At 33.1% G+C, this 17,082-nt stretch overlaps 1 protein-coding gene across 1 annotated transcript; it reads left to right on the plus strand.

The window, feature by feature from the left end:
- Positions 1–2,205: 2,205 nt before the first annotated feature.
- LOC121967654 (ethylene receptor 2-like) lies at positions 2,206–14,148 on the plus strand. Its single transcript, XM_042518008.1, has 3 exons — positions 2,206–2,569; positions 10,439–12,313; positions 13,270–14,148. Exons 2-3 carry the CDS (start codon positions 10,565–10,567, stop codon positions 13,798–13,800), a joined length of 2,280 nt encoding a protein of 759 aa, XP_042373942.1. The 5' UTR covers positions 2,206–2,569; positions 10,439–10,564; the 3' UTR covers positions 13,801–14,148.
- The last annotated feature ends 2,934 nt before the right edge of the window (positions 14,149–17,082 follow it).

Below are 17,082 nucleotides of genomic sequence, written 5' to 3' on the forward strand. Positions count from 1 at the left end.
CAACGACGCTTATTGCGGTGAGCGACACAATCAGTAACTCACAACTCTGTCGCTGGCCTCCCAGCAACAACGTTAGATCTCGCGCTAGTGTTCAACGCTCGCGATATGTTGAAATCACGATAAAATCATGATTTTCCGGCACACGGGATTTCTTCCGTTCTGAATGCTCTGATACCATTGTAGAATAGAACAGAAATACTATAAAAAAAAAATTAAATGTCATACCTTACTCTAGAATAAATTGAAGAGCACAATGAACCTCCACTCTTGATAACTCAACTGCTTTCAAATTTTGGTTCTTGTTTAGAAATTATAAATTTAATAAAGTAATAAGAAATTGCATATAACTTTGTTAATATAGACACCTTGTCAATGGAGATGGAGAGAAAGATAGCCAAAGAAGAGGAAAAACTGAGTAATTCTTGTGAATTTGCAGCTCACTTTTGACTCTTAGACGAATCACTTCTTGCCTTTTGTTGACCAATAATTTTTAGTCGCATATATCTATATTTATCTAGGATCATCATATCACTTGGACAATTAAAATTATATCATTTTCAAGCATTAGTTCATATATGACTATATATTAATTTAGTTGAGTTAAACTTTATTGTATTTAAGATTGTTCATTAGTTTGAGCTTATTCATTAAAAATCTTATTAATTTGAGTTAAAGTCGAATTTATTATCAGACTTCAATTTGAAATATTATTGTAAAATTATATTAAAATAATATATTATTCATAAACTTTATTCTTGATTATTTAGGAAACAAACTTCATTAGCTTTTAAGCTTATTAATTTAATTTATTTTAAGATATCAAAACAACATAAACATAGTATTCACTTTGTTCATAAACTTAAACTCATATAAGTTTGTTGGATTAACTAACCACACCGGAAAGGCAAAGAATAATTACATCACGTATTTTCTATGAAATTTTAAATAAGTTGAAAGACCAGATTGAAAAATCTTCAAAAGTGAAACTCATACTTGCCTGTGAAAGTTTTCATATTTTTTAATTGGGCAAAAGTTAAAAGAGAATTGGCAAGGAAACGCCTTACATTAATTTTTTTTATCAAAGGACGTCTCGTAAAATTACATAACTGTCATTTACTATTGTTTTTATTATTATCTTATTTATATATCCCATCTAAATCGGATACATTAGATAGTTATAAAATTATAAGTGCTACACACGTGTAATAATTACGAAATTATAACGGTTACAATATGAGTTTTTTTTAAGACTAAAATTCTTTAAATTCTTCGGAAAAATTTTAAACGATATTTTTTGAGCTTGAAATTAAACTATATAAGTTTTACTTTATAATTAATTATAAATATCGGAGTAAACTTTAATTTAATATATTATATATTTCATGATTTAATCAGAGTAAAAAATTATGATGTCTCAAACTTTAGAATTTAACATTCATGTTATAAATCCTAAACTTTGATAGGTCGTATCATTCAGATTAATTCATGAGACGTATAATATATCAAATTAAATTCTATTCAGATATTTACAACTAATTATAAGGTGGAATTCATAAATGATTCAATTTCAAACTAAAAAATTATTGTTTAAATATTTTTTCTTAGACTCTAAATAATTTTAATTTTAATCTTAATTTTTTTTCTATATTATAATAATTATAAAATCGTAATTACTACAACTATATAACAATCATAGTTGACGAGAGATAGAATAATAATAAAAATAATATTAAAAAATAATTGTGTGGGGGTGAAATATCATTTTTGATAAAACATAGAACGCTTTTGTGATCGGTAAAAAAGGGCATCCATTTTAATTTTGCCCTTTTTAATTTATGTTCTCAATTTACAAAAATCAGTTTTGAAAATGTAAAATTTGTCTATTCAAATTGAAGATTGAAAATTTATTCAGTAAAATTATTAGTTTTTTTTTCATTTTCTAAAAACAATCTGTAAAAATATGAAATTTATAAAGCAAATTGTCCATATCATAAACTAAAAATAAATATTTATTAATTAATTTTTTCTTCTTCCAGCAGCTAAACACAGACCGAAAACACTCGTCGTTGGAGGGCCTATGGAATCATATCCAGCAAATCTTGCCGTCAAATGGAAACACGTGGTATATCTTAGCCGTATATCTTCGAGACAGCCGCCTCCCGTCAGAGTGAAAAGACTACAAAGTGAGGGCCCCTCTTTTTCCCTTACTTGGACGCCCTCCTGCCTCCGCTTTTCTTCTTCCCGTCCCTTGCCCTTACTCTTCCCCGACGCCTTGAGCCATGGGAATGCGGGGCGGCGGAGATCGTAAGCGGAGATGGCGCTTTCCCGTCCATGGGAGCCGCAGCTTCTGTCTGTGGTGATGGCGTGAAGGAATCTGCGCAATCCATCCTGAGTGGGGCGGAGGATCGGGGATGGTAGTCTTGGAGGTGGCTTGCGACTATCTTTCTTGCTTCTAGGTGTGCTTTCCGCCTTTCTGGCCGCTGTCTTCTTTATTTTGGTTTGGAACTGTTCGTTCTTGCCGGATCTCATCAGCTGAGGATTGAATTGGGGCGGGAGGAAGGAAAAGAAGGTAAGGATTTTTTTTTTAGTAGATCTCTAGAATTGTTTTTTGCTATGATTTGATGAGCATCTTTATTTCTTCTCTTTGATATTTTGGGAGTCAGGTCTGTTAGATTTGTGTTTCGAGATATCATCTTTGTTCTTTTTTGGATGTCTTTGGTATTTGCTAGCATTTACTAGCTCTTCAACATTTCCTCATGTTCCGTATGGGAAAAATAATTGAGTTTGCGTTGGTACTCCTTGACCACTTGATCGTTCATCACAGTTATGTTCTCGTAAGTTTCTTGGTGGTAATGGTAAAAGCCTTTTTACATTTCATTTTCGTATGGGTATTGGTGTTTTTTGTTCATATTTTTTTTTTATTCATCGGCAGTTGAAGTAACATTGGTTGTATCTTTTGAGGCAAAAGATAGGAATCAAACGCCGATTAACAGGACAAATCTTTGCCTTGGGACCGGGAGCTTCAACTTTGAAATTGTTTTAATGCACTTCAATATTATTGGGTTAATGTGGTTTTAACAATTTGCACTCAGTATTCGGGTAGGAATATTAGTATTGGGGTAGGAACAGTCACATACTATTGCCACCTAGATCTTATATTCTCTGAAAAATCTCATATATGTTCTCTATTATTTAAGAATTTTTATGGTAGCTACTGAGAATGTAGACAAGATGGACATAAATCCAGGGGTTTTTAGATCTAATTTGTGTTGGATCAACTTCAAAAACATTGATTGATTTATTAAGGAGATTGAACTGCAATAAGCGTTCTCCAGATTAATATTATCTTATTAAAAACAACATGTGTTAAATAATGAACAATAACTTAAATTCATGGTTGGAATCTTCATCATGCAACAAAAAACAATTCTCTCTTTGCTCAGCCTCCCTTTTAGACCACTTGCCCCTTTGTTGTTCCTCTAACCTAATGAGATCGTGCTCTATCCAAGGGAAGGATCCTACTCCTAGTGATTTTCAAAGCTGAACCCAAGTTGAAGACATGGATTATAGCTAATGATCTTCATTTACAGTTTCTGCTCTAATATGAATAAAAGATAAAATGTTTTAACGAACTCCTAAGGTAAAGGCGAATCACTTTGGATTCTAATTTCATGATGATCTACCAAGATGTTGGTTGAATAGAGGAGAGATATTCTTGCTGTTTGCTGTGGAGGGATGGGTAGGGATGCTTGATGACCAACAATGCTAGAAGGAGAGAGGAGATTCAGCATCATCCTTCACTGACTAAGAGAGGCGACGATTTCACTCATCTTTGGATCGAACAATTTCAACCATGCAAGAGAGACTCAATGCTGCTGACCAGTGAGAAAGAGAAAGGTCGGCCAACTGCTGCTTGACAACCCAGAGGAAGAGGCTCCTTGCATTCTTTGATTGCTCAGCCAAAGCTGCAGCACATTAGAACTGGGCAAGAATTGATGATTGCTGCTGACAGAGGTGGCAGGAGGAAGCAATTTGGCGTGAGGGTGACACTAAGAAGGAAAAATAGGAGAGAGGCGTTCCTCCTAAAGGGGGTAGGGCATGGTTATGGTGGGCAGGGGATCATGATGCAAAACCTGTTGCGTAGGAGCAACAACGACCTAGATGGGAGATCCATTTAAGTACTGAACTATAGTGGAAGCTATCCAAAAGATTATTGAAAATTTTCTTTAAACTATCCTATAACTACACCGTTATCATTATAAACAAATTAATTCATATTTTAATATTTCTAAATAAATATATTAGATGATGACTCAACTTTTATGTATTATTAAATTCAAGGAGGATAATGTTTTCAATTGTTGTAAGTTATTCCTGCTTTGCCTTCCACTTGTTTGATGATTTATCAACTTTGTCCCATACTTAGAATAGGTAGCAATGACTACATTTACTTTTTTTTTTTTTGAGCAGTCAGCACTTATTAGCATCATGTATGGTCTTCTTCTGTTCAAAATCTAAACACCCTTCCTTCTATTTATTTATTTATGAAATGTTGCTTGTAATTTAATGCAAATTTTTATGTGAGTATTAAAGGGTAGCCCGGCGTGCGAAGTTCTCGTTAGTGTGGGGTCCTGAAGAAGGGTCAAACCATATTAGGTCTATTGTAGGCAACCTTATCTTATATTTTGCAAGAGGTTGTTTCCACGACTTGAACCTATGAGCTCAAGGTCACATGACAATAACTTTACCTTTGCGTCAAGTCTCTTCTTCTTTATGTGAGTATTAAAATGAAAAAATGCTAACAACAAAGTTTGGATAATGTTTGTGTTTTGTACACTAGCAAAGCATGCATTTTACCAAGGTATTATTGGCTTGATATTTTTCTAAGTAAAGTTATCTTTTCTCTTTGTTATATGTATCCTAGTGAATATTGGTTTCGTAAAAGGGACCAACATTTGCTTTGCTATGGTCTTTATGTGAGGCCTAACTTTTAATCCTTGTATATATGCTATCAATTAAACCTTTAAAATGCGGGGCTTTATTTTTGGAGCCTCTAGAAAATTGTACATTGATTTTATATATATATATATATCTATGACACTAGTTTGTTATGGTTAAGTTTTGTGATTACACTTTTCAGACGGAAAATAATCATAATTTTTGCATAACTTGATTTGGTTTTAGTTTGCATTTTGGAAAAAAAATAATTTGAATATCATATGATATGCTCCTAAAGGGAGCATTGCCGCAATGGTAAAGTTGTTGCCGTGCGACCTAGAGGTCACGGATTTGAGTTCCTACGACCTCTGTCTCTTGCAAAGCAGGGTAAGGCTGCGTACAATATACCCTTCTCCGGGACCTTGCATTGGTGGAGCTTCGTGCACCATATTATGTTTTTTATCATATGATATGTTCGCATGCATAGGTAACATGCGGGATTATTCTTGGAAAACAGAAAGAAAAGAAAATTAAGAATAAATTATCTTATATAGGCACATAATTCCATGGTGGGAATGTCTAATTTTGATTTTAAGCACGTGATATACTGTGTCCATCAAGGTTTTAAAATTTGCTAGGCGCTAGTTGGGCGGCAGATCAGCGCCTAGCGCCTAGGCGGGGACTAGGCACCACTAGGGGGATTCCTCGGTATCCCTTGTTTTATGTGGACTATCGACAATGTCATATGCAAATCTGAATGTTGTCTTAAACAATTGCACAACAATGGAGATCTAACTATGTATGTTGAAATAAATGCATATTTTTCAATACCAAAAAATGAAAAAATAGAAAAGAAAACTAACAATTTTGTGCAAAGAAAATATAATAGACTCAGTAAATACAAGCAAAAGAAACAATTGAACAGTAGAACATATAGTAAGTCATCATAATCATGTAGTAAACAGTAAAACATATATTCAACTCGAATTTTAAAACCTTGCTATAAGCTAAAACAACTTTAGTGGTGGAAAACATTAGAAAATAGTAGCAAGAGTTCAATTCAAGATTACATCATTGTGAACCACTAAGCAAAATATAATTGTTCAATAACATAAATCATGCCTTAACAAAATGAGTTCAAAATTACACAACTAATAATATCTCATAGACTCATATAGTCATATTTATTCTACTTCTCCATAATTTTTAATAACTTGTTCTTCATCGGACACAAACTCAATATCATTATTATCATCCTCCTCTTCTTCTTCGGATGCAAAATCGTCTTCATGAAGTTCTCTCACTTTAGAGCTTCTTCGGGGTTGTAGATTTTCATCTGCTTCACTTGCTTCATCAACCATTTGTCAAGTTATCCCGGAACCTAGTTCAACTTCATCATCTTCCTCACCATCTACAATCCAACCTTATACATTTGAAGCATCTTTTTCAAGAAGGACATCGACATTCTTTTTCTTTTTTTTTTGTTTGTTCAACAATCTAGCATTAAATTAGACAAATAATAGCTTGTTCAACCTTGTTCAACCTGTTGACTTCCAACTTATTTCTTTTCTTTGTATGAATCTAAAAAAAAAAAGAGAAAGTAAATATTATAGTTAGTACATGAATATAAACGTTAAAAATTATAGCTACTTTAATTAAAGACCAAAAGTTTAAAACTTACTCCTTCAAATATACTCCAATTTCTTTCACACCCAGATAAACTTGTAGTTAATGAAAGTATCCTTAATGAATCTAGTAACTCTTGGTCGGACTATATCTTTCTTTTTCGTGAAACTTCTCATCAATGACAAAGTCTTATGGTGAGCATAGTTGAAAATGGTAAAAGACTTGAATTGCTCAATAATCTTTTTATATCGTGAAAGTTTGTCAATACTTTCAAGCATGAGACTAACCGTGTGAGTTGCAAACTCAAAAAAAAAAAAATCCCAGGTTGTTTTTCTCTCATCAATTTAGCTGCAGTCATATTGTTGGTGACATTGTCTGCACAACCTGAACAATATTCTGAGCTCCTACTTGTTCAACACATTTATCAACATACTCAAAAATAAGTTCAGCTATATGCACCTCGTCTGAAGACTTTTTAGACTCTAAAAATGTAGTACCCTCCTTTCAATTAACACACAAATTTAAGATGTTTTTTTTTATCACTCCATGCATTTGCCATGATCGAGCACCCATTCTTTGCTCATTCTCCTTCATGTTTCTTCAGCAATTATTTTATTCTTTCAACTTCAACTTTCAATAGTGGCTCCTTAAGTTGATATTGAGTTGGAGGCTTGAATCCTAGTCCAAATTGACCCACTGCCTCTATTAGTTGCTTGAAGCTATCATTATCAACAATATTTAATGGGATTCTATTTTTATAAACCCATTTCCCAACATATTGTTGAACGTGTTGAGTTCTTTGAAAAGAGTCTTATTTATATTTTTTTTGACGAAGCACTTTACTCCCACTTGAACTTATATTTTCTGGAGCAATTATTGATGCATATCTATCCATGGGGCTAAGTGGAAGAGGTTTTTTAATTCCATCCATCCCTTTAATTTCAAGACCGTCTTCTTCATCTAGAGAAATAGCCACTTCTGCTCTACAATTTTGTTCTTCCATTATTTTGTTCTTCTTTTGGTTCCTCCCTTCTAAAATGGCTTGTTTGCATTTATTTTTATCTTCTTGAGATGTTTTTCGACAACCAGATACATTTTCATGTATATTTCCAATGTGCTCCTTGATCCTATACACTCCCCCCGACATTGTCTTTCTATACAACTTGCATTTAATTTTGTTGAGGTTCTTAGGATCAATCAACATCCCAAACTCTCATCCGATGTCATTTGACTTTTTTCTAAGAATCCCGGATTCGGGTTGAGTGACAGATACTGTCGAAGATAGATTGTTTGCCATTATGATAACAGATAACTTGAAAAAATTATATATAACATAATAAAATTTAATTATACCATACGATACAAAATATACCATTAATAAGTTGGCGAATATTTTTTATATATCTTAATCTAATTAATAAAATTTATTAGATATTTATTAAAAAGATTAAATTTTAAATATATTTTTTATATTTTTAGATCTGATTTATATAAATTAATAATATTTATTAGAATTTTTTAAATTTTAATTTAATTTTTATATTTTTAAATCTGATTTAAATAAATTAATATTATTTATTGGAATTTTTAAATTTTAATTTAATTTTTATATTTTTTTAATCTGATTTATATAAATTAATAATATTTATTGGAATTTTTTAAATTTTAATATAATTTTAATATTTTTAAATCTGATTAATATAAATTAATAATATATAAAATTTATAAATCTGATTTATATAAATTATAAATTAATAATATGTATTAAAAAAATTTTAATTTTAAAATATAATTTTTATATTTTTAAATCTGATTTATATAAATTAATAATATTTATTAGATTTTTTTTAATTTTAAATATAATTTTTAAATATGTTATATAAATTAATAATATTTATTAAAAAATTAAATTTTAAATATATTATTTATATATTTAAATCTGATTATATAAATTAATTATGTTTATTAGAATTTTAAATATAATTTTTATATATTTAATCTGTTTTATATAAATTAATAATATTTATTATAAAAAATTTAAATTTTAAATATATTTAATGGATTAATTTAATTAGGTTTTATGAAACCTTATTATTGAAATTATCGCAATTAGGAATTGCTTTATTTTTTTAAATCCTAAAAAAAGAATTATGCACCGTAACAAAAACCATGCAACGGTGCGGATGCCACTGGACACCTTGCGGGAGGTGTTCGGCCCCGCTGAAAGTATTGCCCGACACGTTCGACGCGTCCGACGAAGTCCGACATTGCTTCCAGCAGCGTTGGTCTAGCGCCACTGGAAGTATCGCGAGATGTCGCTGGACGGGTCCTGTGACGCTTCCGGCGGCTACGGATGTCCCGTGACACATCCGGCGCCGTCGGAGACTTGCTGCGACGACCACGCATCAAGAGAAACAAAAAAAAATTAACAACAACGATAAAAAAGTAAAAACTTACCGGAAGCGACGAAGCCCGAAGCTGCGGCAATGAGAGAAGACGAAGAGCCTCTTCATGCAAACAAGCAAATTAGGATTTTAGATTTAGTCATATTAAAAGCTTAAAATATGCCTAAAATATCTGCGCTGAGGCCTGCCAAAGCCGCTGAGGACCGCCTAGGCGACCCAACCTCCTAGGTCACCTGCCTGGTAGGTTTCCGACGCGGCTTGCCGCCGCACAGCACCTAGGCGGCCGCCTAGGATTTTTTTTCGAACACTGGTGCCCATATTTTGTTTTAAATCATTTTGACCATATATTTGGCAGACGTATCAATTTTGCTTTCTATTAGTTGAATGCAAACATGAACAAATAATATGAGGTACGGTTAGAAATTATATTATAGAATGTCATAGCTTATTAATGAGATGTTACAAATATGCTAATAATGCTGTGAACAGATAGCTTTATATTGATATATACATTTATCATGCAAGATCTTATTTATTTTTGCATACCTTGATAGTAGTGCACATGTTCAATTTTTATTAGCATGCTTATTTTTGTGATGCCAAAATTTTAGATTATATAATACACGGTTAGTATTATCATGTTATTTATTGGTATTTTAATTACCTTATCTGTAGATCAATTGACTTATGAGAATACTGGTCCTTGATCCATTACTTTGCTAATTAGCTAAAGTTATGAGAAATTAAGAAAAAAAAAATATACTGTCTTATCAAAGACAAATAGGGATAAAATACTGATTCATTGAGTGGGTTTAGTCTGTAATCGACATTTTAGTAGGCCTTTAGCATCATAATTTCTTTCTTTTATTATCTTATTAGATTTATTTCTTAGTTGACAGAGGATTGCTGGACAAAGTATAAAAAATTCTAATTAGTTAATTAAGGGCATTGTATTGTTCTTGACATTGAGGTATAATGTTCACCTCAATGTCAAGAATTAATTAACTAAAAATGATAGATTTAAAATTAATATTTTATGATATTGCATTTCACACTAATGGAAAAGCTTTCACAAAAGAAGGCATGCTCTCTAACAAGATCATGAAGCAAAGCCTAAGGAAATTTTCCTCTATCATTTCTTATTTCCCCGATTTCTCTTGATTTTGCTGCTCTGCAGCAAAAGGAATTTCATTATTGTCTTCATGACAGTGCTCATAGGGAGGTGAACAACGATTGTATTGTGAGGAAACTTGATATCATGCACAAGGACCAGTAATTTTCTATAGGATAATATTTATTTTCTTCTGAATTTTTATTTCTGACTATTTTTTGTTCTTGTTTATTGTTATATAACTTTGGTCAGACTATTTATTGGGATATTTTGCACTAACAATTTGTTAATGGCATGTAATGCCAAGTATTCTTGAATTTGTTTTCCCACTGCTTATTAGAGTTTTCATTTAACTTAGAGTGTAGGAATCTGAGAAGACTCTTGGAAGACTTGAATTGTTGGGTTTTAGTACTGCGATATTATTTCCAATCTGCAAACTCAGGGGTGTTTATCCATATGAAATGAACCCTGTGTTATAGCTCAAATGTTAAAATCATTGTGCTATGGAATTCTATTCTTTTACTTGTTATCATCCGCATCCGCCATCGAGATAGGGTATCAACGATGCCACTGCGATGGAGATGGTTTTTGGGCAGTTGAGAACATTTTCCGATGTCAGAAAGTGAGCGATCTTTTGATAGCTGCTGCCTACTTCTCCATTCCACTTGCACTCTTGTATTTTGCTACATGTTCCAACCTCTTCCCGTTCAAATGGATTGTCATCCAGTTTGGTGCCTTCATAGTCTTATGTGGACTGACACACTTGTTGAATGTGTTCACATACGAGCCACATTCATTCCTCTTGATGCTAAGCTTGACCATTTCCAAATTTTTTACAGCACTTGTATCATTTGCCACAGCAATAACGCTCCTGACCTTGATCCCTCAGCTTTTGAGAGTGAAGGTGAGGGAGAACTTCCTGAGAACAAAAGCTCGGGAATTGGACAGGGAGGTTGGCCTAATGAAGAGGCAAGAAGAGGCTAGTTGGCATGTAAGAATGCTTACTCAAGAGATTCGCAAATCACTAGACAGGCATACCATACTATATACGACTATGGTTGAGCTTTCAAAGACATTAGGCCTACAAAATTGTGCAGTGTGGATGCCAGATGAGAATAAAAAGGTGATGTACCTAACTCATGAGCTAAGGTCTAGGAACGCCCTTAATTTATACAGTAGCTCTATTCCTATTGATGACCCTGATATATTAGAAGTTAAAGAAACCATGGGTGTGAAGATTCTAGGTACTGACTCTGTGCTAGGTTCTGCAAGTAGTGGAGACAGGGTTGAGTCTGGAGCAGTGGCCGCAATACGCATGCCAATGTTAAAGGTATCTAATTTCAAAGGTGGAACCCCAGAAGCTGTTAAAACAAGCTATGCAATACTGATTCTGGTCCTCCCCAAGGATACTTCAAGGGATTGGAGCAATCAGGAACTAGATATTGTTGAGGTGGTTGCAGATCAGGTTGCTGTTGCCCTCTCTCATGCTGCAGTTTTAGAGGAGTCACAAATTATGAGAGAGAAGTTGGAGCAACAAAATCGAGATCTGCTTCAGGCAAGACAGAATACTTTACGGGCAAGTGAAGCAAGAAATCAGTTCCAAGTTGCCATGAGCCAGGGAATGAGAAAACCCATCTATTCTATCTTGGGTTTGTTGTCCATGCTGCAACAAGAACAATTAAATCCTGAACAAAGACTGCTTGTTGATACCATCACAAAAAGTGGTAATGTGGTTTCAACATTGGTCAATGATGTGATGGAAATTTCTAGAATAAACAGTGAACATGTATCTTTGGTAATGAGACCCTTCCACCTGCACTCTATGATCAAGGAAGCTGTTACTGCTGCAAGATGTCTTTGCGATTCTCGGGGATTTGGTTTTGGATTTCAAGTGGAAAATGAAGTGCCTGATCAGGTTGTTGGGGATGAGAAGCGAATTTTTCATGTGATACTGCATATGGTTGGTACTATTCTGAATCAGTGTAATACTGGAGGAGGGTCTCTTATAATCCGAGTTTTGAGGTATGATCGGATCAAAGACAAAGAAGAGCAGGAATGGCATGCATGGAAATTGGACTTCTATGACGGTTATGCTTGTGTGAAGTTTGATATTGGATTAAGAAAATTAGAATTTGAAACATTTATCTCATCATCAGTTCAGCGTTCTCAGATCACTGATTCTAAGGGTTTGGAGATGGGCCTTAGCTTTAGAATGTTCAAGAGGCTTGTTCAGGTAATGTTTAAATCTTTTCTTTAGTTTCAAATTCATTTAATATAAGATAATATCCAATTTTGCTTTAGTGGAACCATATTAGTTTAAAGACCCTGAAGATGCTAACCCATTATGTTATGGACACAGCTAGTGTATATTAATTCACGCCTAGTTTACTGTTTGTCATTTATAGGTTGCTGGGCTACTCCAAAAACTGAAACATTTTGAGTGGGAATTTAGATCTTCTATCTATCTTCAGCCACATAATTGAATTTAATTATTTTTTTCTCATTTGTTGCATTTTTTTACAATAGCCTTGTGTGCATCTTGGTCATCCAATTTCCTTCAATAACTGATCTAAGAGGATAAACCTTGCTGCCAACTATGTTAAATCAATTGGGCATATGGTTAATTTCTTGTAAACCTATCGCTGGGTCTAATACATCATACTTGGGTCTGCCATAACCTGGAATGCTTGCAGCTTGCATCTAGTTATCCAATTATATTGTCAAGAGAAGTCTGGAGATACTGAGTCACTAACTCATGTTCATTGATTCCTCACTCTAGATATCATCTCAGTTGCATTACTGCATTAGATCTATACCCCTATAATGCTGATGCACCAAAAATATCCTGTCATTGGTTGAGATAGGGCCTGAATGATTCATGCAAGAAAAATAGAATGAAAATTAGCAGCTCAATGACACTTTCAAAGGGATGAAACTGAAACACTGCACAGAAAGCCACAGTAAGTGTGCTTGAGAACCTGGCACATCAAAGAGGAGAACCTTATTGGTAATTTTGATTTGTGGTTCATGCCCTTAGGGTAATGACAGTTAACCCACTAGGGCAACCAACTTATAGTTTAACCAATAACCGGCGATTAGCTTTTTTTACTTCATGTAGTATCTTAACTGTAAGCAGATAAGCAGTTTTAGTCCTTAATAACCAACTTAATTTTGTCTTTTCATATAAAGATGATGCAAGGAAATATCTGGGAATTTAAGAATCCCAAAGGTATCACGGAAAGCATCACACTCATTCTTCAATTCCAATTGCAACGGCTGACCACAGTATCAGAGAGCAGAGGATCTTTTGAGTTGCATTCTGTATCTTCCACACCCAATTTCAAAGGTCTCAGAGTTCTGCTAGCTGAGAGTGATGATACCAACAGGGCAATTACTCGCAAACTCCTTGAGAAACTGGGTTGCCGTGTGTCATCTGTCAGTTCTGGATTTCAATGCATTAGCTCATTTGGCAACCCCGTCACGCCCTATCAAGTCATAGTATTGGACCTTTACATGCCCCAAATGGATGGGTTTGAAGTAGCAATGAGAATCAGGAAGTTCAGGAGCAGGTCTTGGCCTTCGATTGTGGCTTTATCTGCAAGCACAGAGGGTGATATATGGGAGAAGTGCCTGCAGTCGGGGATCAATGGCATGGTAAGAAAACCCGTAACATTACAGTCGTTGGGAGATGAACTGTACAGGGTTCTTCACAATTCATAGAGGCTTTCATGCAACTTGGCACTGATGAGGTTCATTCCTGCTCAAATCTCAATTTTCCGCCACCTTCTGTATCCGTTAAGAGTTTTGTAACAGCCAGTGATGTACAATTATGCACACTCAAAATGTGTATACAGGAATCAGGTAAATCATATAATTGGAATTGAACCGTCTTCCAAACTCACTCAAATGATACTCGGTAGATGCCGCTAAACACTTCACTGGCTCTCCCTCAATTTTCAATATTGTAATCGATTAGTTCATCGCCCGGCATTTTGTAATATATTTTGTTGTGGTGAATATATTATTAAACTATATCATGGTATAAAATTGGGTTGTTTTCTTTTTCTTTTTCTGTTTTTTCTGGTAATGTATAAGAATATACAATGACCAAAATGACATTGATTGGCAACCCAAAAGAATGTAATGAAAGATATTACGTCATTAGAATGCTTCAATACTGAAAAAATTAAGCCCCGGCACTACGATGCGATGATAAATGGTAAAATGGGTTTCCTAGATAATAAGAGTTCGAATCACACCGAGATAAATTATACATGAGAAGTGGAATTACTGCGTTATATATAAAAACCAACTGAGGGTATTCTATTTCTCGAAAATGCTTCGCACCGAAAAGGTATTTGTGTTTGTCATCTAAAATATAATAATTTAAAGCAAAGTTTAGTATTTTTGGAATATATTTAATAAAGAATTTGTATAACTCCTATTATTTTATTCAAGTCCAACAATCCCCATTGTTAGAATCGGGAATTAGTTGGTAATAATTTCTAGTAAAACCAAAACTCTGAATCATATAGTATACACACAGCTGAGTTGTACCTACATGCTACATTTATCAGGTAGACCTTAACTTGTCAATCACAAATCTACGTGACTTTCGGTATATTCTTGTCAAGTCTTATATTCTCAACACTTTCCCATCAAATCAATTGACCTTAGCTGAGCTAAACAAGTCAATGAATTCGAGTTAAGTCGACCCACTAATAATTATAATAAATTATAGATGTTTTGACACAAGCATACGGCTGAACTGTACCGACTTATGTAAAAATTCTAACTATCATTATAGTTATTAGTAGAGAGCTTTTAACAAATCTTGACCTTAATATATTTAAGGGATTTTATAATTATTAAAATGTCGCATCATTAATTAACTTCTTCTGCATTCACACAATCTCACTACAAGATTTATCTCCATTAATCTTTGTAGTCTTTTAAGACAAATAGGTATTGAAAATTTTAATATGTTAATATACTTTTGTCATAAGGAATTTATATCTAAATTATAAAATATATTACTTTACAGATTTTTAGATAAGATTCATTTCTATCATGAATAGTTAAGGCATAACTTGAAATAAAGAAATTAAAATTTCTTTGAAATCTCTCAAACCACTAATTTCTTAAATAAATTTTGAAGAAGAGGTTTCATACTATATGATCCAACCACGAATTGTCTTTGATACCATTGTTGAAATCAGAGCGTAGTGGAATATATATATTAAAATTAATTTTTTCTCTTAAATCATGGATCTCTTCGTACTACATATAGTTTTAAATAAAATAACATGAAATAAAACATACCTTGTAGTCCTCGATAGAGTGAATGAAATTACAAACAAATGAGAACCCCACGTATGACTCCTCTAGCGGTATCTATGCGCACTAGATCACAAACCTGACATAATCCATTAGGTGCTAGCCTCTTGGATTAACAAAATCTTGAAGCACTATCGATCTCTTTCAATGAAAGAAAGCGAAGAAGTCTTCATGGGAGAAGTGGAGAGAGAGTTTCGTCTTTATCTTCTAGAGAATTTTCCAAGGATGACTACTTATAGCTTCCGAGGAAGATGAAAAGGTATGACTATTCAAATTTTCTATTAATCATCATGATGATGGTTGTTCAAATTCTCCATTAATCATCATGATATTCACTATTTAAATTCTTCATTAATCATGATTGTGACTATTCAAATTCTCTATTAATCTTTCTTTAGATCAAATAAATCCATATTTGATCTTTATCTATTCTAGCTTCCGATATTTCAGAATTAATTAATAATTTAATTAATTCTAATTCATAAATAATAATTGATTAATTTTAGTATCTACTAAAATAATCAATTATAGATAATGTTCATGTCTACTTGCTATTCATACGATCCTCAAAGTTTTATACACGAAGGCAGTATAAATCTATACACATAATAAGTTAGCTGTCTAGCAACAATTTTTAGTCACTCAACGTGATAAAATATTAGTCATAAATAATAAACCACCATGAACCGATTACTATGTAATTTAATCTCTTCATCTAAGTCTACATCCCAATTAATTTGGTGCATTATGCATCATTACCAAATTAATTATTTTACTTGATTTTCAAGATATAATAAACCTCTCTTGAATGATAAATCATTTCTTCCATAGTCATGGATTTCGAGCCACTAATATTTCTATCAAGCGGCTAGGATGTTAACTCATAATACAATAGAATGATGAATCCTATATTGACTCAATACTATTCTCTCTATATTTTGCTATATACCCAACAACCATATTAATCATAATCTGATTAAAGACTACTTTTAATGAAATCAAAGTACATATCTTTACGCATAAAATAAATAAAGACCTCAAGTTAAAAAATCATTTACACTCGTTTATAAGAGGAATAATGAATTATTCTTAATATGTGGTCTCCTCTTAAGCCGGTCGTGTCCAGTATACCTCTAAACTCAAGGCACTCTCAAGTACAACTTGAATATTCATCCCTCGATCTATCTCGACCTAATAATACTTAGCGTTGATCTAGATATTTATGTCCCCTCCAAATATCTATACGATCATGGGTTATTTTTAAATTAATATAACTATTAATATGTGAAACTTTATCATTAATCATATACAAAAAAAAGTAAATGATTAACAATAAATACTTACCTTTATGAAATAATTACCCATAAAATATATAAAAAGTATCTTAGTACATAAGTGCATACACTAACATATTAGGTATTTAATGTCGTGTTTATTCGAGAAAGACTTTATTTAGTACATAAGTGCATACACTAACCAAGTTGGGTCTCATGTACTCAAGATGATAGGATACATAGAGAGGCTTGAGACCTTAGGTTCCAAATTGGACCAGGACTGGACTATTGACCTGGTCTTGTCATCACTACCTCCATCATTTTTCCAGTTCATATTAAACTTCAACATGAATAGCATGGACAAGTGTTTGACTAATCTGATGGTAATGCT

Source organism: Zingiber officinale, chromosome 3B (assembly GCF_018446385.1).
Source record: "Zingiber officinale cultivar Zhangliang chromosome 3B, Zo_v1.1, whole genome shotgun sequence".
Classification (NCBI taxonomy): Eukaryota; Viridiplantae; Streptophyta; class Magnoliopsida; order Zingiberales; family Zingiberaceae; genus Zingiber; species Zingiber officinale.

Excerpts from the sequence above, each read along its gene's own strand:
- LOC121967654 (XM_042518008.1), top strand. The coding sequence starts at position 10,565 with ATGTTAAAATCATTGTGCTATGGAATTCTATTCTTTTACTTGTTATCA. Across the intron at positions 12,314-13,269 it reads TGTTCAAGAGGCTTGTTCAG|ATGATGCAAGGAAATATCTG; the intron begins GTAATGTTTAAA and ends TTTCATATAAAG.